This window comes from Juglans microcarpa x Juglans regia, chromosome 1D, assembly GCF_004785595.1.
Source record: "Juglans microcarpa x Juglans regia isolate MS1-56 chromosome 1D, Jm3101_v1.0, whole genome shotgun sequence".
NCBI lineage: Eukaryota > Viridiplantae > Streptophyta > Magnoliopsida > Fagales > Juglandaceae > Juglans > Juglans microcarpa x Juglans regia.
The window spans coordinates 21,411,405-21,433,372 of record NC_054594.1 but is presented as its reverse complement, the minus strand read 5'-3'; the positions used below and the strand labels follow the sequence as shown (position 1 = coordinate 21,433,372).

The window sequence follows — 21,968 nt, the reverse complement described above, 5'->3', positions numbered from 1 at the left end:
CAAAAGTACGTGTCAGATTTCTATTTAATCCACAAACTATTATTATTTCAATTTGGTCTTTCAATTTTTAAAAATACCTAAAAAATGGTACTCTTACCATACCTTATTGTTCCTGAATGGATAGCAACTCCTCACACAGTGGATAATTTTTGTACACGTGTCCTTCAATGATTATGCAAAACCTTAGACAACATGTTGGTCCCAGAAATCAATTTAGGGTACCGCAATATCTTTTTTTTTTTATAAGTATATGTACAAATTAAATTATATTTTAGTACCATAATATCTCCTACAAAGTAAAATGTAAAAAACAAAGTGGTATTATTACTTAAAAGAATTGATAATCTTTATCAAAGGATTGTTAATTTTCTCTCCGGAAGATCTCTTTGATGGTTGAAAACACAGGTCCTCTATATTTTCTCTCCGTACAGTTTCAGTTTTTGTTGTGGCTTTTTCCTTACTATTGGTAGTGATTCGTTAATGGCATTTCCTTCTTGAGGGGATTAGCATATCACTGAAACATTAGGGTTGTATTGTTTGTGGGTTGGTTTAGATGGGGTTGTGTAATGAGGTGTTCATTGACCAGAAGCTTTTTAAGTTCAGAATGGAGAACGCAAGGTGGTGGAGGATTATAGAAAGTAGTCGTCGTGTAGTGAAATATATTTCAGTGGATTGGGAAACTCTGGGTTGGCTGGGTTCTATGGTGAAGGAATGTGCAGTCACACTGGGTCCTCATGAGTTTTTGCGAACTCGTAGGAAAGGAGACACTGTGTTAATAGTGAGGAAGGGACGTAATCTCAATGGCAGCTTCATCTCCCTCTCAGAATTTGGTCACGATAAGAGAAGAGGTTTGCTTATGATTCCGGAAGGGAGGAAGGGGGAGGGGTGGAGGAGATTTGGAGATACTTTAATGGAGATCTGTTCACCCTCTGTTTCGAACACATCCGAGGCAGTTTTTGCAAAGAAGAACAGAGGAGAGGGAGGTGCTCCATCGGCATTGGTAGGAGGAGCAAGGTCGTACAATGAGGTGCTGATGAAGAAGGTACCGCCTCGTGTTGTGAGAGACGTGGTGCCAGGTGCAATCAGTTCTGAGGATGTGCAGAGGTATGGTGGAGAAGACAGCAGACTGTTGGGGTTAAATGAGGAAAGTGTCTTGAGGATGTTAGTTGGCTTGGAGGAGAAAGTGGGCATCGTGTTAGATGAAATCAGTTACTTAAAACGCTGCGTTAAGGGCAAGGCTGAGCTGAAGGATATTGTGGGCCGTCAGAGTGGGCCTTGTTCTATGGGTCGTGCGTTGGGCCATGGTATGGGTCAGGCCTCAAGCCATGAGAAGGCCTGGTGGGTAGTGACAACAGATGGGTTGGGGAAGGATATCGGGTCCGAGATATCGGACCAAGGACTGCGTCATGCTTTTGTGGCGCCGATAAGAACATTACCAGCAACCCTACCGGCACAGAAATTGCCGATGACTTCCATCGACCACCCTGGTGAGCCGGTAAAGGTGCTCCGACGGGACGCTTTAGAGGAGGGGGAGATTTTGGTGGAGCCGATAGTGCTAGAGAGTTCGAGAATTGCTTCCGCGTCCTCGTCACTATGGAAGTTGGTGGAGAATGGGCATTCTGAGCCGTGCATGGTGGTCGAAAGTTCTGAGGCTATGCAGGAGCAGTCAGTTTCGCAGGAAAGTGGGATTTCATCTCGGGGTGAGGCTGTGCAGGTGCAATTTGATTATCCGTGTGGTTCCCCACCAATGGAGTTGAGTATTCGTGGTGGGATATTTTCTGGGGATGACATTCCTCTTAATAATATGGTTTCAAGTGGTGAAACAAATAATTTGGGTGTTTCGGATCTGATTCTGATTCCCAATAATAGTGTTGGGGAGGAGGGGGCTCTTACTCCTCTGTGTACACTCCCTCCCAGTTCAGAGTATGAGAGTTGTTCGTCAAATTGGATTTTCAAAAAGGTAGAGGAGTTACAAAATATTTTTGGGGTCTCTTTCAGAGGTTATGAGGAACAATTTATGGCCCTTCTTGTGGCTATTGAAGCTAGTCGTTCGAAATCAGCTACAAAACAAGACAGGGAACTTAAACGTTTAACATGCTCCATCAATTATGATGTTAAGGATGGGAGTAGCGGAAGGGTTAGACCGAAAGGGAGGGGAAAGTTAAGTTTTAATGAAGCCTAAAATTGTTTCATGGAATGTACGGGGTCTCAATGATAGCAATAAATGTCTTCGTATCAAAGCTTTATCGAGGTCGTGGAAGGGTGATGTGATATGTTTGCAAGAAACAAAGTTGGGTTTTATTGATAGAAGATTTGTGCGTAGTATTTGGGGATATTCGTATGTGAGTTGGTCCTATTTGGCCTCTTAGGGAGCATCAGGTGGAGTGTTATTGATGTGGGATAAAAGGGTGGTTGAGGCGATTGAGGAGTGTGTTGGTGAGTTTTCAGTTTCGGTGTTATTAAAAAATGTGAGCGATGGGTGGGATTGGGCTTTTGCAGGGTCCTATGATCCTAACATGGATAGAGATAGGTGGCGGTTGTGGGAGGAGTTGGCGGGAATACACTCTTTATGGCATGTGCCGTGGTGTATGGGGGGTGACTTTAACATTACTCGTTTTTCTAGTGAACGACCGGGGCATCATCGGCATACTCTGGCCATGGCGGAATTCTCTAAGTTCATCTTTGATATGGACCTTATGGATCTTCCCTTGGTGGGTGGTGAGTACACATGGTCTAACGGCCGTGTTTGGTCGAAATTGGATAGATTCCTTGTCTCGCCGTTATGGGAAGCCCACTATCCAGAAGTAAGTCAGAAAAGGTTAGCTCGAGTCAGCTCAGACCATTTTCCCATTCTCTTAGATTATGGGGGCATACACGGGGTCGCCGTATTTCAAGTTTGAGAATATGTGGCTTAAAGTGAACGGGTTTGTAGAGATGGTGAGTACTTGGTGGGCATCGTACCAATTTAGTGGCACCCCGAGTTTCATTCTTGCAGGTAAGCTAAAGGCTCTAAAACAAGATCTGAAGAAGTGGAACTTGGAAGTTTTTGGTCACACTGACAATCAAAAGTCCACTTTGTTGGAGGAATTGCAGGTGTTAGAGGGTAAGGAATTATTGGGAGGGGCCTCCGAGGAGGAGTTATTGAGGAAAGCCTCGGTTGTGGCAGAGTTGGAAAGGGTTTTGTTGTCAGAGGAGACATCATGGCGTCAAAAATCTAGAGTTCTTTGGTTGAAAGAGGGTGATAGGTGTACGAAGTTCTTTCACAAAATGGCTAATTCTCATCGTCGTAATAATGCGATCGAGTCGCTACAGTCAGGTACTGAGGTGCTATCCTCTCCTGCTGAACTAGAAAGTCATATTGCACATTATTATGAGACTCTTCTTACCGAATCGGTAACTTGGAGGCCGAAGCTTGATGACTTGCCGTTTGAGGCAATTGATCCGCAACTTGTGAGTGTCTTGGAGAGACTTTTTGCTGAAGATGAGATTTTCAAGGGTATGTATGGCTAAGGACAAAGCGCCGGGTCCGGATGGTTTCTCAATGGGTTTCTTCCAAACTTGTTGGGATGTGGTGAAAGGTGATGTCTTGCGGGTGTTCAGTGAATTTCACGTTTTTCAAAAGTTTGAAAAATCACTTAATGCGACTTTTATTGCGTTCATTCCCAAGAAATATGGGGCTTCGAGTATTGAGGATTTTCGTCCAATAAGTTTGGTTAGTAGTGTCTATAAGATTATTTCAAAAGTTCTTGCTAATCGGCTTAGTCCAGTGTTGGAAAGTATTATATCCAAGCCTCAGAATGCTTTTATTCGAGGGATATATATACTTGATTCGGTGCTCATTGCAAATGAGAGTTTAGATGCTAGATTGCGGGAGGGAAGTCCAGGTATTCTTTGCAAGCTAAGCATGGAGAAGGCTTATGATCATGTGAACTGGAAAGTCCTTTTGTATTTGCTTAAGAGGTGTGGTTTTGGAGATAGGTGGATTTCTTGGATGTGACATTATATTTCAACGGCTCGTTTTTCAGTGCTAGTTAATGGCACTCCTGCTGGTTTTTTTGATAGCTCGAAGAGTTTGCTACAGGATGATCCGCTATCTCCTCTTCTTTTTGTCATAGTTATGGAGGCATTGAGTAGGATGGTGCAGGCTACTGTGGGTGGGGGTTTTTTATCTGGTTTTCAGGTGGGAAATGGCTCTGGTAGCCCTTGTATCATTTCACATCTCCTTTTCGCAGATGATACTTTGTTTTTTGTGAAGCGGATAGGATTCAGGTCCAAACTTTACGTGCTTTATTACTTTGTTTTGAAGCAGTGTCAGGGCTAAAGGTGAACCTTGGCAAGTCTGAGATGGTCCCGGTGGGTGTGGTTCCTAATATACGCAGTCTAGCAAGTCTTTTGGATTGCAGTGTCATCTTTCCCAATAAAATATTTGGGCCTTCCGCTAGGTGCAACTTTCAAGAGTAGAGCAATATGGGATGGGGTGGTAGAGAAGATAGAGAAAAGGTTGGCTGGATGGAAAAGGGTGTATTTATCGAAAGGGGGTCGTCTCACTCTTATTAAGAGCACCCTCACTAACCTTCCCACTTATTTTTTATCTCTCTTTCCTATGCCTGCAGGGGTGGTGAATAGGATTGAGAAACTCTTTAAGGCTTTTTTATGGGGAGGCATAGGGAGGAGAAGAAATTTCATTTGGTTAATTGGAAGACAGTATGTACCCCAGTTGTGAATGGGGGGTTGGGTGTTTGTAATTAGAGAATTTTTAATAAAGCGTTATTGGAGAAATGGCTTTGGAGATATCATTTGGAAGGGAGATCTTTGTGGAAGGAAATTATAGATGCTAGATATAGTGTTGCTTGGGGTGGTTGGTGTTCTAAAGAAGTGAGAGGGAGGCATGGAGTGGGGCTATGGAAGTTTATAAGGAAGGGGAGGACAAGTTTTGTAAATCATATCCGTTTTGTCGCAAGTGAGGGCAACCGAATCAGTTTTTGGCGGGACGTGTGGTGTGGAGATCATGCATTGGAAAGAGTGTTTCCGGCGTTATATCGTATTACAGTTAATAAGGAGGCTTCAGTGGCGGATTTGCGATTAGCTGCTCATTGTTCGCATCAATGGAATATTCTGTTTAATAGGGATATTCATGATTGGGAATTATCTATGGTTTCAGACTTTTTCAGCTTGCTACACTCCTTAGGGACTACTATGGCACAGCATGATAGCTTGAAATGGAGGTTTCAGGATCACAAGAAATGCACAGTAAATGCATATTATAAAATCTTGATTACACAAGATCACACCTCATTCACTTGGAGGAACATTTGGAGGTCTAGAGTGCCCTCTAGAGTTGCTTTCTTTGTTTGGAATGTTGCCCTTGGGAAGATCTTGACCACGGACAACTTGAGGAAGAGAGGATGTGTTGTGTTGGATTGGTGTTACATGTGTAAAAAGAATGGAGAATCGGTATATCATCTTTTACTACATTGTGACGTAGCGAGAGGGTTGTGGGATGAGATTTTTCGAAGGGTTGGTGTGGCTTGGGTAATGCCTATGAGGGTGGTGGATTTGATGGGTTGTTGGAGAAAATTGTAGGGCAGTCATCAAGTGGCAGCAGTTCGGAGAATGATTCCGTTGTGTATCATGTGGTGTATTTGGACGGAAAGGAATGCACGCTGTTTTGAAGACAAGGAACGAACAATGGTGGAGCTGAAGAATTTTTTTCTTCATACTTTATTGCTTTGGTTTTCAGCTATTGTATTAAATGGGGATGATATTCATGAATTCTTATCCTTAGTTCATCGCTCTTAGAATGTATCTAGGTGTTCTATTGTATACTTCCTGTGTACTTGGTACATGTCTATTTCATTCACATCAATAAAGTTTATCTCTTACTTATGAAAAAAAAAATTTCTCTCCGTACAACCAGTTATTTTCTCTCTGTACAACCAAAATCAGACAATGGAAAACAAACATTTTTCTCCCCGATGAGGTTGGGTGGTATGTGACAGCGGGTTTACGACCAAGTTTTGAGGTGTTGGCGTGATCCGAATGGGGTTCTCAAAAGATTTAGTTAGTGATAGAATCGAAAGTTTTTTCACTTGAGAAAGGTGGAGGTTTCTTGTTTATCACAAAGAGAAGCTAGAAGGTGATGACTAAGTTGACACTGGGGTTCTCTACAATGCAATGGTTGGCCAAGGCATTGGAAGGCTGTCTGAAGGGAGAAAAGAATGATTTTTACACCACGGTCAAGAAAGGGAACCGCAACTTCATAGTGTAGCGGTGCACCAATGCTCGAGGCCGTTACATGGCATTGGTGGAATACGGTGGCGATGAAACTTTATCTTCATACATGAAGAAAAGGAGGGCAGTGAATGGAGAAGGATGGGGGAGGCCTTGTGGGAGTTTATTTACGAAGGGAGAAGCACCTACAGAAGACCATTGGCGGTGGTGATTCAGCCGCAAAAAAAGCTTATATAGGGAGGCGCTGATGCCGGAGCAACCCCGTGAAACAAGAAAATGGGACAGCGGCATGGAAGCTCAGAGAGGAGCCGCTGCAAGAAAGAGCAACGGACATGGTCCTGGCAGAGTTCCTCATAGGCTCATACTACACAATGGCAGGTTGGCGGTGACAGGCCTACTGTCAGCATGGCAATGGGGGACATACATAGGACGTTGATGGACATGAAGAACAGTTGGTAGGCCTTCAGTTTAAAGTAGATTGGTTGATATGGTGCGTAGAGGATAAAGGAGAATCGGGGGTGGGCCTGGAAAGACATGGGCTTAGTGTGGGCCTAAGAGAGGAGAAAGCTGGCTTAATTGAAACATCAAATGGGTAGGGTAAAAAGGGCTTGGGCCCGGAAGTTGTTGGACCCAGCAAAGCTTCAGCAGCCAATGCGGTGGGGCAGAGCAGCTCGTGTGGGCCTAGCAAGGTGGGTCAATCATCTGGGCCTCAACCATTAAGGCACAATGCGGGAAAGGAGAAACTCGGGGCCCAGCCCGTGTGGAGAATCCAAAAGGGGGGTGACCCACGGCCCCCTACCAGCGGGAGCCTCGCATCCTCGTCGAAAACATTAGAGGGAGCCCTACAACCAGCTGAGGAACCCTTCACGGAGGTTCAAAGGGTACCCGCAATGGTGGAGGAGCCGACGACAGTAGTTCTCGAAAGAGAGCTGGACTTTTCTGTACCACTGTGTGTCGGGACTCCAGCATATTGTGGCCCAGACGCTGCCGACGAACAACAAGGAATCTCTATCCCTTCCGGCAAAGGCTCTACAGCAACCTGAGGAGCATATCAAGACACTAGCAGCAAGGAAATCTCACGATGATGCTTTTCCCCTCTCTAGAAATGACAAGGGAGATGTTAATGGGCCATCACAAATGCTTATTCCAATGCAAGGCTATTCTGAGTGGGAGTGTATAAACCTCTTCGCGGAGGAGGCGATGGGGACGACATTGGACTCACAGTGGGTTACTAGAGAGGGGGAGCCCTTACCCCTGAACTGAATGTTATCAAATGAGTCTAGTGTGTCTGATTGGGTTTTGCTTAAGGTGAAGGAAATTCAACATTGTGTGGGGATGGAGTGTGAGAGCTTTGAGGGCTTTACTTACTACCATAGAGGTGGGTCACCCTCAGCTTAAGAAATTTGGGTCTAAGAAACAGAGGGAGCTAAAGAGACTTACGTGGTTGTTGAATAATGAGGGCAGCTCAAGCCAAGATAGATCCAAGGGGAAGGGAATAGTATCTTTTATATGAAATGCAAAATTGTGTCTTGAAATGTCCGCTGGCTAAACCAGGCCAACAAGAGTCTTTGTATAAGAAATTTGCTTCGTGAGTGAAGGTGGACATAGTATACTTACAAGAAACCAAGCTGAAATTTATTCCAAGAAGAATTGTGAGAAGTATTTGGAGCTGTCCATATGTGGATTGAGTGTATCTTGCATCGAATGGGGCTTCAGGAAGAGTATTAGTAATATGGATAGAAGGGTGGTGGAGAAAATGTAGGACTTCATAGGGGAGTATACAGTGGCATGTTCCTTTAAGAGTGTGGAAGATAATTTCTTGTGGGCTTTTGCAAGTATCTATGGGCCGAACTTAGACAGTACTAGAAGATTATTATGGGAAGAATTAGCTGGAGTACATAGTTGACCTTCCATGGTGCATAGGTGATGATTTTAATGTTATAAGGTTCCCAAGCAAACGTTCTGGTCCTTGGAGACATTAGGCTGTGACTAGCAATAACAGAATTTCCAAAGTGTATTTTCAACTTGAATCTGGTGGACCTTCCTCTCATGTTAGGTACTTTCACATGGTCAAATACTTAGACTTGGTCTCGATTAGACAGATTCTTAGTCTCACTGGAATGGGAAATGCATTATCCGGATGTTTGTCAAAAGAGGTTGCCTCGCATTTGTTCGGACCATGTCCCCATCTTGCTAGATTGTGGTAGTATCCAAGGAAGATGTCGGTATTTTAAGTTCGAAAATATGTGGCTGAAAACTAAAGACTTTGTGGACAATGTACGACAATAGTGGTCCTCATACCAGATTCATGGCACCCCCAATTTCATTCTTGCAAGTAAATTAAAAGCTTTAAAGCACGATTTAAAGCTTTGGGATACTCAATCCTTTGGAGACATAGGGGAATGTAAGAAAATCATGTTGGAGGAGATACAAGAGTTAGAGAGGATACACGAGGATTGGGTTCTTTCACTAGAAGAGATATCTCGGAAGACAGTTGGTTTCAGAATTAGAGAGGGTAATCTCTTTAGAGGAGATCTCTTGGCGCCAAAAATCAATAGCATTGTGATTGAAAGAAGGGGACCAAAGTATGAAGTTCTTTCATAGAGTAGCTAACTCTCATAGGAGAACTTTATTTCTTTTTTTTTTTTTTTTTGTGATAGGTAAAAGTAAAACTTTATTGAAATAAAGACATTGACAAAGTACACCAGAAGTATACAAGGAGCATGTCTAATTATATCTAGGTACTAGTGAGAGATACAAACAGGTCATGAAAATTGTCTGTATTACAAATAATGGCCGAACCCAAAGAAAGTAAAGTATTGTAGAAGAATCACTTCAGATCATCCAAAGAACGCTCCATGTCTTCAAAACACCTCTTATTTCTCTCTAGCCACAAGCACTACATAATGCAGTGAGGGATCATTCTCCACACAGCAGCTATTTATGCATTCCCCCTAATTCATGTCCAACACCCTAGAATATCCATAACTCTTCTGGGCATGACCCAAACCACCCTTGTCATATTAAGAATCTCATTCCATAAACACCTGGCCACCTCACAATGTAACAAGATATGATCCACTGATTCTCCATCACTCTTGCACAAAAAACACCAATTTGTTATGATACGACCACGTTTTCTCAAATTATCCGACGTGAGGACCTGCCCAAGAGATGCAGCCCATACAAAGCAATCTTAGAAGGTACTTTACAATGCCATATAGCCTGGGAGAACTAATACCATTGAGATGATAAATATCAATGGTGTGGATTGTATGGAGGCTCCCGTGATTGTGAACTTGTTGCTGATTTTTTAGAACATTTGCTTACAGAGCAAGAGGGGTGGAGGCCAAAACTTGATGGACTAGCTTTTGAGTCTATTGAGCCGCAAAATGCCTCTTGGTTGGGAGGCCTTTTAAGGAGGCGGAGGTTTATGGTGTGGTAAGAAGAATGGTCAAAGACAAAGCACCAGGTTTGGACAACTTTTCTATGGGATTCTTCCAAACATGTTGGGAGATAGTGAAGGAGGATCTAATAAAGGTGTTCCAAGAGCTGTTTTTAGCTGGAAATTTTGAGAAAATTCTAAATGTCACTTTTATTGCATTGATTCCAAGAAGATTGGGGCATCGGAGGTAAAGGATTATAGGCCCATTAGCCTTGTCAATGGGGTGTACAAGATCATCTCCAAGGTGCTTGCAAATCGCTTCAGGGAGGTATTGGGGAAGATCATTATGAAACCACAAAATGTATTTGTAAGAGTAGACAAATTTTGGACTCAGTTCTCAATTCCAATGAATGCCTGGATAGCCAATTAAAATCTGGTTCTACAGGGATCCTATGTAAGCTGGATATGGAGAAGGCCTATGATCATATAAATTGGGACTTTCTACTTTACTTACTGGGGAGGTGCGAATTTGGGAAGAGATGGTGTTCGTGGATCAGATGGTGCATTTCAAAGGCGAGATTTTCAGTTTTGATTAATGGCAGCCCAGTTGGTTTTTTTAGCAATTCGCGAGGCCTAAGACAAGGGGATCCGTTGTCTCCACTCTTCTTAGTCATTATTATGGAGGCACTTAGCAAGATGATATCGGCTTTAGTTATGAATGGCTTTGTGGCAGGCTTCTCGGCTGGTGACCCCAATAGGGGTATTATTAACATCTATCACTTATTATTTGTAGATGACACACTAATATTTTTTGAGGCAGACCAAAACCAACTCCGGGCACTAAAGGCACTTCTACTATGTTTTGAAGCAACATCAGGTTTGAAAGTGAACTTAAATAAATCAGAGTTGGTGCTAGTGTTAGCAACATTGGGCAATTGGCTAGTACACTTGAATGTAAGGTTTCCTCTCTTCCATGGATTACCTTGGACTTCCGTTAGGGGCTGCCTCAAGGGCTATATCAATATGGGATACAGGATCAAGAAGATAGAATGTAGATTGGCAGGGTGGAAGCGGTTGTACTTGTTGAAAGGTGGCTGGATTACCTTAATCAATAGTACTCTTTCTAATGTAATGGAGGCATTGAGTCGTATGGTGGAGGCAGCTGTAAGGGGGGGATTTCTTGCTGGTTTTTCAGTGGGAAGCAATAGTAATACCAGCCCCATTTCTCATTTACTTTTTGCAGATGATACGCTCATTTTTTGTGATGCTATTAGTGGCCAGATTCAAACTTTAAGGGCAGTTTTGTTGTGTTTTGAAGCTGTTTTCGGGACTCAAGGTGAACTTGGGGAAGTCGGAGTTGGTTCCCGTGGGGGAGGTGAACAATATAGCTTCTTTAGCGGAGTTACTAGGTTGCAAAATTGCCTCTCTCCCTATGAAATATATTGGTCTCCCCTTGGGGGTGTCTTTCAAAGCAAGGAGCATTTGGGATGGTGTGGGAGAGAAGGTTGAGCAGCGACTTTCAGGATGGAAGCGGCTATATCTATCGAAAGGGGGAAGATTAACCCTTCTCAAAAGTACTCTTTCCAACCTTCCCACTTACTATCTTTCTCTATTCCCATTACCGGTGGGTGTGGCAAACCGGTTAGAAAAGTTGTTTAGAGCTTTTTTGTGGGGTGGATTGGGGGAGGAATCCAAACTTCACCTTGTGAGTTGGCAAAGGGTGAGCTGTCCATTGGCAAATGGGGGTTAGGGGTGCGAAATTTGTGTGTTTTCAATAAGGCACTCTTAGGGAAGTGGTCGTGGAGGTATCATATGGAAGGAAATTCGCTGTGGAGAGAGGTTATTGATCATAAGTATGGTTATGTGTGGGGGGGATGGTGCTCTAAGGAGGGTAGGGGGTCTTGCGGAGTAAGCCTGTGGAAATTCATAAGGAAGGAGTGGAATACCTTTGAAAACATCTTAAGTTTGAGGTGGGTGATGGAACACGTATCCGCTTTTGTATCCGCTTTTGGTTCGATGTATGGAGTGGGGAGAGCCCTCTTTGTTTGGCTTTCCCAATTGTTTTCAATTTGACTGGAAATCAACCAGCCCCAGTTTCAGAAGTTCTATGTCACGCCAATGGAATGGTCACTTGGAATGTCAGTTTTACAAGAAATGTTCAGGACTGGGAACTAGAAGAGCTGGCAGATTTTTACAGCTACTTGTATTCAGCAAAGCTAGGGGCCAATGGGGGAGACCGTATGTTGTGGACTCACACGAGGAAATAATAGTTTACTGTTAAATCTTTCTACAAAGTTTTGACAGCCCTACAGCCCACTTTCTTTCCTTGGAAGAGTATATGGAAGGTATTAGTGCCTTCTAAAGTTGCTTTCTTTACTTGGACAGCTGCTCTTGGGAAGATCTTGACGGTTGACAATTTAAGAAAACGAGGTATGATGATCACGGAGTGGTGCTACATGTGTAAAAAGAGTGGGGAATCGGTAGATCACTTGCTCTTACATTGTGAGGTGGCTGGGGAGCTTTGGGCTGGTATTCTTAGTAGAGCTGGGCTATGCCCAAGAGTGTGGTGGATTTATTAGCATGCTGGAACAGATCTCATAGTAGTGTCCAACTAGCAGCCGTGTGGCGGATGATTCCTTTGTGCTTAATGTGGTGGTTATGGTTGGAAAGGAATGACAGGTGCTTTAATAACAAGGAGCGTGCAATGGGAGAAATCTGAAATTTTTTTGTATTCTCTATTTTCCAGTGGTTTTCTGCTATTGTATTGAAGCGAGGGAATGTTCATGAGTTTTTATCTTCTTTCTAGTCTACTAGAATGTAATTAGGTGCCTCACTTAGTATCTTTCCTGTGTACTTGGGCTTCGCCTAATTTCATTCACATCAATAAAGATTATTACTTATCAAAAAAAAACTTACCAACATATTTCTTGTCTTTTTTCCCAATTCCAACTAGTATGGCGGCCCAGATTGAAAAACTTCACCCTGATTTCTTATGGAGTGGTGTGGGGGATGAATTCAAATTTCATCTAGTCAGTTGAGACAAGGTATGCACTCCAATCTCCTCTGGTGGGTTGTGAATTAGAAATATGAGAATTTTCAATAGGGCCTTACTTGGAAAATGGTTGTGGAGATACAATATGGAACCAGAAGCCCAATGGAAGTCGGTAGTTGATTACAAATATGGCAGTTTGTGTGGGGGCTGGTGTACTAGAGAGGTGAGTGGGGCTTATGGAGTGGGAGTTTGGAAGCACATTAGACAAGGGTGGGGATTTTTATTCTCCATACCAAACTGATGTTGGGAGTGGGCTCTAGAATAAAATTTTGGAGTGACATATGGTGTGGAAATAATGCCCTAAAGGACTCCTTGAGGAAGCGCAGGGTGATTATACTAGATTGGTGCTACATGTGTAAGAAATCCGGCGAGACTGTGGATCATCTCTTACTACATTGCAAGATTGCTAGAGCGTTGTGGAATGAAGTGTTCAGTCGAGAAGAGTTAGCTTGGGTAATGCCGACCTCAGTGGTTGAGTTTTTGGCCAGCTGGACACATCCAGGAGGTATTCCACAAATCAAAGCCGTGTGGAAGATGCTACCTATCTGTATTATGTGGTGCCTGTGGCAGGAGCGAAACAACCGGACGTTTGCAGATGAGCATTCTTGTTTCTATTGCTACGATCTAGATAGGTCTTATCTATCTATGGGTCATAGCTATAGACTTTAATGGCCTTGATTTTCATGACTTTCTTGTTTCTATTGCTAAGACCTAGATAGGTCTTGTCTCTTGTATACCATCTTGTGTACTTAGACTATGCCTATCATCATTAATACAATCGTTTACTTATCAAAAAATAAATTGATAAGTATTAATTTTTAGTTCCTAACTAGGTGTAATCACATGTATACTTCATGTATACTTGGGTTATGCCTATTTCTATATCAATAAAATATATTATTACTTATTAAAAAAAATCTAAATTAGCTAAGGACATGTGTGCATCTACAATATCAGCAAATGCTACTTGCACAGTGACAATAAGGCAGGTCAAAAATAAAAGAGGGAGGCTTGTTAAAATACACCGACTAAAACAAAAAAGTTGATAGTTCTAGGGCAAAATATAAATCTAACTGGAACTTCTAGGACCAGAATCATAATTTTGCCAAAGATTTAAGAGTCAAGCAGAACCATGCAAACAAAAAGTGTAATTTGATCACTAACAGCCACATCTAACAATTGGATCAATCAAATACCAATTTGTTTCCGAGCTCCCTTTCTCTTAGATTTGGAGGACGAACGGGTTTTCTTCCTCTCAACTTCATTAACTTCATGAGAAGATCCTTCATTCATTAGCAGAGCTTCTGATTGCACCAGACTCTCAGTTCTTTCAAAAATAAGGCGTCGGAATATCAAATCTTTGGATGGAAAAAGACGACTAACAGCAGCATCAACGTTTTCATAAACCACGTCTTCAACAACTATTGGCCCACTTAATGAAGATGAGACCTACAAAACAAAGGCAGGTGTGAGAGATGATGTGATTGTTATGTTCAAAATTCTCACAGAAAAAACAAATAGCTCCAGGATGATCAAATTAACAGTCAAATAATAGGTTTGCACTGCAAATCAGGGACAGCTGGAAGATGGGAAGTCAGCTCCCTAGTGGAGGCCAAGAAATCACTAGTGTCATTTCAAGAGATGATAAATTTCACAGCCAATGATGAGATAGTGAGTGCTATTATCATTTCCCACTCTATGATCTCTGATTGAAAGAAACAGAGAAATGCCAGTCATATACATTTTATGACCACCACTTCTTTTTGTTCTTTTTGGGCACTTGCATTCAGAAATGTTTTTGAATAGATCCAAGGTAATAAGACTACCCTACTTGCAAAGTTAAACAATGGATGAGTGTATATAATACACAGCCATTACTAATACTGAAAGGTTGGACATCAACAGTTGATCAAAATTCTTGATCACCGCCAATATTTCTATGATGAGGAAAAGGGGTAGAAGGTGCATACAGAGTCCCAAGCTACTAGGAAGAATTGAAATCAGGCAGAGGGTATAACCAGACAAACATAACAGCTGCTTATACTAGGTTAAGCATTGGTTTACAGGATGGATGCTAATTTAAATTCATCAAAGCTTGCCAAATTTGCAAATGGTAAGCAAGAATAACAGAAATATGTATAACTAACTTCAGGTCCATACTTGTTCAAAGAAATTCAAGATTAGCTAGCACGCATTATAAAAGCTGAGAGATGTTTGCCTCTTCTTGAAGGTGAATAACTAACAGTAATGGCTTTCGAATTTTTCTTCAGGGCATGCAGAACAAGCTTAAAATAAAACAGAATAATCAAAAGAGTTTTAGCACCTTGTTAATAACATTCCGCTGCTTGATCCCATCGCTTGCCATCATGAACCTGCAGAAATAACCACCGAATGGAAACATATATGAAACAGGATGTATACAATAGGTCAACCACAAATGCTTATCAAAACCAGATTTCTTAGTCCTAGCAAGCATTTGTCTCAGAAAACACTTCATAAACTAAAGATTTCAAAAAACATCTGTAACAGAATTCATATTACTGGTAGTAATCATAGTACTAAATTAAGCAAGTTGCTGGGACAACGAAAACTAATTAGAATCAAATGGAAACAATTACTATTAGTATAAGTGTATATGGCATGAAAGAAATGGCAGGAACTTTGAAGATAAGGAACGTACATTGGAGAAACTTAGAAGATTATTTTTCAACACTTTAGTTCTCTGGGCTATTGCATTAGACTTTGATGGGCTTAGCATAAATTATTTCCTTGTATCTATTTCTAACTCAGTGTTTCCTCTTGTATACATCTTGTGTACTTGGCTTACGTCTATTCCTCTACAAGTATTAATAAAATTGCTTTTACTTCTAAAAAGCAATTACTATTACAATCGGACATGCATCAAGACAACATCCTGGCAAAAAAGACAAATGCAAATTATGTAACCTACGGAATTTGAGCTCCATTGTCATCTTCTCCAGGTGCCAACCATTTAACCAGTGGAGACAAATCCTTCTGGGGAGATAACAAACAATATATTAGTAAATAACTGCAATCAATAGTTATAATGCTGCAATGATAAGCCTCATCATATACAATGCAAGCAACATATTGATTTTAGTGGCATGAACTTTCATGAGTTTCTTGTATCACTAAACTAGCACTCACAGGCGCTGCTCTAATAAATCTCCAGTATACTTGGGCTCTTGCATATTCTTATGATCAATAAAATTGTGTTTAACAACCAAAAGAAATACAATGGAAGCAACATATTACCTGAATGTCATCCATGCTGCCATTACTGTGGCTGGTGTCCAAAATAACCTTCATTTGGCACATAAAATTTCATTGAGACAAGTTACTTCAAATAATACACAAATGTTGTTAAAATAATATGCTATGAAAATGCAGATCAAAGATAATATAATTGTTATGGAGAAAGTACCATTATAAGACGAGCTGCCTTTGAGCTTTCAACTACCATCCATTGTCCTTCTTCTGAAGAGAATAGCCATTCATGAGCCCGAGTCTGAAATCTAACATACAGTTACATACTTCAAAAAAGAACAACTACTGCCCCACCCCATCTGGGTTCACCTAAAAAAGTACAAGAGACCCATAAAGCAACAACTACAATAGTATCCATATAGGTTTAAAATGCACTGCCACATCCTTGCGTACTTGACCAAACAAATAAACCAGAAACCAATGGCACAATAATGAAAATGAAAACAGATAAAGATACCGTCAAGCATTTTTTTTATTGGCACCGGGTGTCCGGAAACAAAGTCCCAACCAATCCCGGGGGTGCACAAGCCCATGGCAATGAATTTCCTGCAAGTGCACCTCAGGTAGTTCAAGGGGAAATTCCCCTAGTCCAATGGCCCCTAGAAATTGTTTGCACCCAAGAGGGTTCGAACCTTAGACCTAGAATGAGCATACCACCAAGACCAAGACCCTTACCACTTGAGCCAACCCCTAGGGGTTGCCGTAAAGCAATTTATGTTGACATACTTAGTACAGCAATCAAATGTTAGACTAACAATAAATTCACACCAATTACACCTCCCAACAAGGCATAGTCAATTTGACAGATGAAAGTTTTGATAAGTAATGCAAATTTAATAAAAGCACATTGGGGCACAACCCAAGTACATAACAAGTATACAAAAGGAAACACCCAGCTAGCTAGAAGAAAAAAAAAGAGCAGGAGTCTTTGGCAAATTTTACAAAAAATAAAACCAATTGGGATATTAAATAGATAATGTTCCACAACACATTGACAAAATTAATTTAAGTTTGACACTTCAGGGACTATCGCGATAAATTTGTAGTTAGAATTTGGAACAGTTCACAAGAAACCAGGTAAACTAAAAGCTCAAATTAGGTGCTACTCAAAAAGGGCAACTGAGGGCATGAAGAAGAAGAAGAAGAAAAAGAAGAAGATTTATGTGTGACAGTCTCGCTCTTGTGAGTCATTAAACACCAACTAGATATGCCACGACAGACCTTAGGCACAATAAAAACCCCACAATGATAGACGAATGGACCAGACTGCTGCCGAGCATCCAGAAGTACGGCTCTATAACTGCTCCCTTTTCCACCCATAGTAAGCTCGAACCGACGACCTTGGCACAGTTTTGTAAGATCACCTTTAACTCCAAGTTGCAGGTCTTCAAGTGAGTACAATAGATCAGAACCATTGGAGTATCCCCGTCGAACTCGGTTCTCATTTTCAAGAGCTTCATGAAGTCCACAAGCCTAAAACCAGATCCAGCAACTTTTATCAAGCTTTGAAGAAATTTTTTTCTCACATTTCCAAAATAGACATTATGTTCAAGAGTATATTAAAAAATAGCTACCCCTACTACCATCAGGTTTAAAAGGGTTAACACAGGCCAAAACCTATTGTTGGACAACTGCTACACTCCACTGGGTAAGCAATTTTGCTATATGTTCATACCTGACATCTAATGGAATACTTTATCCTGCACAAGAGAAATGGAAGCCAGTTATTATACCTGATTCCCATTACAATCAAGAGAAGAATCATTGAACAATGACGATATCTCGAGCAACATAGTAGACATCTCTTTCTCAGCAACCACCATAAACGTTCGAAGGCTAGGCTTACTGGATGGTTTCTGAGGGATGGCCTCAACACTCGTTTTCCACCCAAATCGTAATTTAGAGAAAAGCAAACCTGAAAAGGTTGGAATAAGCACTATTAATTTTGCAGAACAGTCACAACAAACTGAGTACATTCACCAAATATGCAACCCACATCAAAAGCAAGAGCTGCAAATAATTTTCCATTTCGAAGATTCATTTAAGGCCCATATTCAACTTAGGCAAGATGCATAAATATTACTATTTCTAAGAAAAGACCTAAAATGTTAAAGCAAGAATAAGCAAAATAATAATGGGTTTTTACTTTATTGCTAAAATAAAGCTCCAGAACAGTACCTAAAACATGGGATTCAGCCAAGGTAAGGCAAATAAATTTTCCCCCCGATTTCAGAATTCTCTTCACCTGAAAATGAAATCCTGATTGTATATTATAACAAAAGAATGGCTATCTTATTTCCAAATAAACTAAATTGCCAAATGCATACAATAGAAAGATATGTGACAAAAAATGCTCCAAGCAAAGACCAGGATACCTCTGATAGATATTGATTCCCCAGCTTAGGGCCATGCTCTGGTTCCATCAAAGCATCCAATCCGCCTTTATCAAGAACAGCGTCAAAAGTCTCATCCATGAACTGTAAATTAGCAAGAAATTGAGGAAAAAAAAAGAAGGACAAAGAATCTTATTGTCATAAAACATGGCAAGAATCTTGTGAAAAATCATTCAATTAAGATGCAAAGTTTATGAAAATCATTTAGCCAATACAAACAGCCAAATAAAACCATCAAAGAAGTGTTGTAGCAAGAAAGAAACCACTACAAAGGCAAACAACCATCTCTCTTGCAGCAGAAAACAATGGCTACCAACGCGGTTGGGCAAAATGTCTGAAAAACTGACCCTACCAACTGACCCTAGTTTCCAGCGTAGGTCGCTGACGCTGAGTAAGAAATCAGACAAATTAACTTGGTCAGTTAGGAAGGTGGGTGCGGAAAGCACCACTACAGACCCAAGTAATGGTGATGTTACCTATTTGATTTATAGGGTTTTGAGTTTTAGCCAGCCATGCTGTCATCCGTTGTCGCCCTTGATCTTCAAAGCTTCTTTCAATCCTCTCCCTCCAAATGCACCACCATAGGCATATTGGGACCATCTTCCATATGGATGCAATTTGAGAGTTGCCCCGAATGCTTGTCCAAGAAGCGAGGGGTCACTTACCCTTCTCGACATCACCCAAGCTAGTCCCAACCAAGTGAAGACTTCATTCCACAAAGTTATGGCAATCTCACAATGAAGTAGGAGAGACCACTCTCTGCTCTTCTTGCACAGACAACATCAATCCATGACTATGATTCGACGTTTCCTCAAGTTATCTAGAGTGAGGATCTTCCCCCAAAGAAGCCGGCCATACAAAAAATGTTGCCTTTAGAGGTGCCTTAGTCTTCCAAATGCTCTTCCATGAAATGGATTTGTGTGGACATGTCAAGGTAGAAAGAAAGGGTTGTGAATGTCCCTTTCTTTGAGGGGCACCAAAAAGTCTTGTCTCCACTCCTCCCGACAAATGGATGGAATACACAGTGTCAAAGAACGCCGAAAAAACATCAACTTCCCAATCTTGTGCTTCTCTAAGGAATTTAACATTCCATTGGGGAATCCCATTGGAGATTATTAGTTGGTCCACAATCGAGGCTTCTTTCATCCGTGCTAGAACATAAACTTATTGATAATTTTCCTTGAGTGCCCTATCGCCGCACCATACATCATGCCAAAACTTGACCTTGGATCCATTACCCACAGTAAAGCGGATATTTCTTGCATATGTATCCCAGCCTCTTATTATATGCTTCCACAACCCCACTCCATAAGGCACACTCACCTCATTAGAACACCATCCCCCATGGTTCTTCATGTTTCAATTCAATGACGGTTCTCCACAAGACCCGTTCATAGTGATATCTCCATAACCATTTTCCAAGCAAGGCTTTGTGTAAAGATGTCAAGTTCCAAATACCCAATCCTCCTTTAATGGGAGAGCGTACTGTGACCTATTTCACCAACTGAAATGTAAACTCATCATTTATCCCACCCCATAAGAAGTCACGTTGGAGTTTCTCCATGCGATAAGCCACCTTGGCGGGGAACGGAAATAATGAGAGGAAGTTGGCAAATTGGAGAGAGTGCTTTTGATTAGGGTAACCCTACCACCTTTGGATAAATACATCCTCTTCCAACTACCTAATTTCATCTCCATTTTTTCTAGAACAACATCCCAAATAAATTTCAACTTGAACCTAGCACCCAACGGAAGGCCAAGATATTTTATGGGCAGCTACAATATCTTGCATCCCAAAATAGAAGACATGCTCTCCACATTAGGAACATCCCCCACCAACACTACTTCGGATTTGACCAAGTTCACCTTCAACCCTGATGGTTGATACAGCTTCAAAACATAATAAGAGAGCCCTCAAAGCTCAAATTTGTTCATGGCTGGCCCCACAAAAGATTAAGGTATCATCGGCGAATAATAGATGAGATATGTTGAGAGAGCTAGTAATTGCCTCCCCCACTATGAATCTAGATATGAACCCACCCTCCACAACACCTAAAATCATCTTACTAAAAGCTTCCATCACAAAAAAAAAAAGGAGTAGCGGAGAAAGAGGATCACCTTGTCTCAATCCTCGTGAACTTTTAAAGAAGCCTTTTGGCGTACCATTCACCAATATAGAGAAACAAGCCGTAGTAATGATGGATCCAAGTACACCATTTTGTACCAAAGCCACATCTCACGAGCATGTAGAGTAAGAATCTCCAGATGGCATGGTCATAGGCTTTTTCATGAATTCCTTGATTCACTAAATTAATACACTTAGGGATTGCTCTTGTATATGCTCGTATACTTGGGCTCTTGTGTGCTCTTTTGATTACTAAAACTTTGTTTACTGATCCAAAAAAATATACTCAATAAGTTTTTTCCTTCTAATTTTGGGCTTTTTTCCATCCTTCTAATTGCTAATATTTAACCTCTCAAAAGGTCTTGTTTTTCCTTCTTCCTTTTTCTTTTTCATTAATCGAAAACCTTTCTTCCACGAATACAATTTATGGTTTGCAAAAGCACCTAATCAGTATGTCCTTTGAATTGCTTTGCCACCATAAAGTAACTCTCTCAACTCTAGGTACTGCCATGATATACAGGACTACATTATTAAGCCCTTTTAAACCTAAAATCTACAAAAACAAGATTCTGCAACAACAGGCAAGCACATTTTCTGATACACTCAACTCATAATTCAACCATGCAAATTAGCATACAAGATTATAAAAATTCATGCATTTTGAAGCTGAAATGTTCAAACAGGAACAAAAGGCAAATAGATATTTTCGACACACAGCCCATAATCACCAATTACTGAATTGGCATAAAGAACCATCGGCCTAGATACCAACAGAGTACCCAAATCTACATATGCATCGACAACGAAACAAGCTATACAGGAACAAAGGCGCATTTTGATACATTCATCTAATATATCAACTAAATATCAAATTAGAAATAACCACGATCGTTCTTCAACATTAGCAACACAAATGCACAAAACGATTCAAATATACTCCTAGATACCGCACCTGCATGTTGGTCATGTCCATGACGCGCCACAGCATGCCGGGCCGTTCCCTCACATTGCGACGCAACATGTCGGAGATGACAACCTTGGAGAAGTCGATATTGGTGATGCCCTTAAACCCGGCATCGTAGAGGTGCTCGGAGAGGCGGGAGTTGCCGCAGCCAGGTACGAGTATCTGCGGGGAGGACGTAGCCACCGATGCGGCAGAAGACGGTGAATGTGCCTGGAGTTGGTCGAGGTGAGAGAGGAGTGGGGCTCTGAGCTCGGGCCACTCTGCGTACCACTCGAAGGAGTCGTCTCTACCTCTGATGGTGAAGAATTTGTCCCAGTTCTCCTTGCTGGTGAAGTCCCCCAGGGTTCCGACGAGGTCCTCCATTACGCTTTTCTTCCCCATTATTATTTTTTTTTTAATTCTTAATTTATTTTTTTAGCTACCTCAGATTTCTGAGTTGAGGTCTTGTGTGTTTCTAGGGTTTTGGTAGGGTATACGAGAGAGAGGGGCTGAACTTCTCAAGTCGTTTAGAACTCGGTGCTCGGGTTGTT

General features: G+C 41.4%; 1 protein-coding gene across 3 annotated transcripts in view; it reads right to left on the bottom strand.

Annotated features, from left to right (window-relative positions):
- LOC121251705 (eEF1A lysine and N-terminal methyltransferase) overlaps positions 1-21,968 on the bottom strand; it is a 28,197-nt gene extending 6,229 nt beyond the window's left edge. The window contains exons 1-10 of one of the 3 annotated variants that reach the window (XM_041151053.1): positions 21,427-21,968; positions 18,332-18,433; positions 18,135-18,201; positions 17,690-17,871; positions 17,178-17,429; positions 16,114-16,197; positions 15,945-15,992; positions 15,619-15,683; positions 14,992-15,040; positions 13,865-14,117 (exon numbers count right to left, since the gene is read on the bottom strand). In XM_041151053.1, coding sequence (XP_041006987.1) covers positions 13,865-14,117; positions 14,992-15,040; positions 15,619-15,683; positions 15,945-15,992; positions 16,114-16,197; positions 17,178-17,429; positions 17,690-17,871; positions 18,135-18,201; positions 18,332-18,433; positions 21,427-21,819 — 1,495 coding nt within the window. In that variant the 5' untranslated portion in view covers positions 21,820-21,968. The remainder of the gene's footprint in view (positions 1-13,864; positions 14,118-14,991; positions 15,041-15,618; positions 15,684-15,944; positions 15,993-16,113; positions 16,198-17,177; positions 17,430-17,689; positions 17,872-18,134; positions 18,202-18,331; positions 18,434-21,426) is intronic. The other 2 variants (XM_041151039.1, XM_041151047.1) reach the window with 2 other exon arrangements.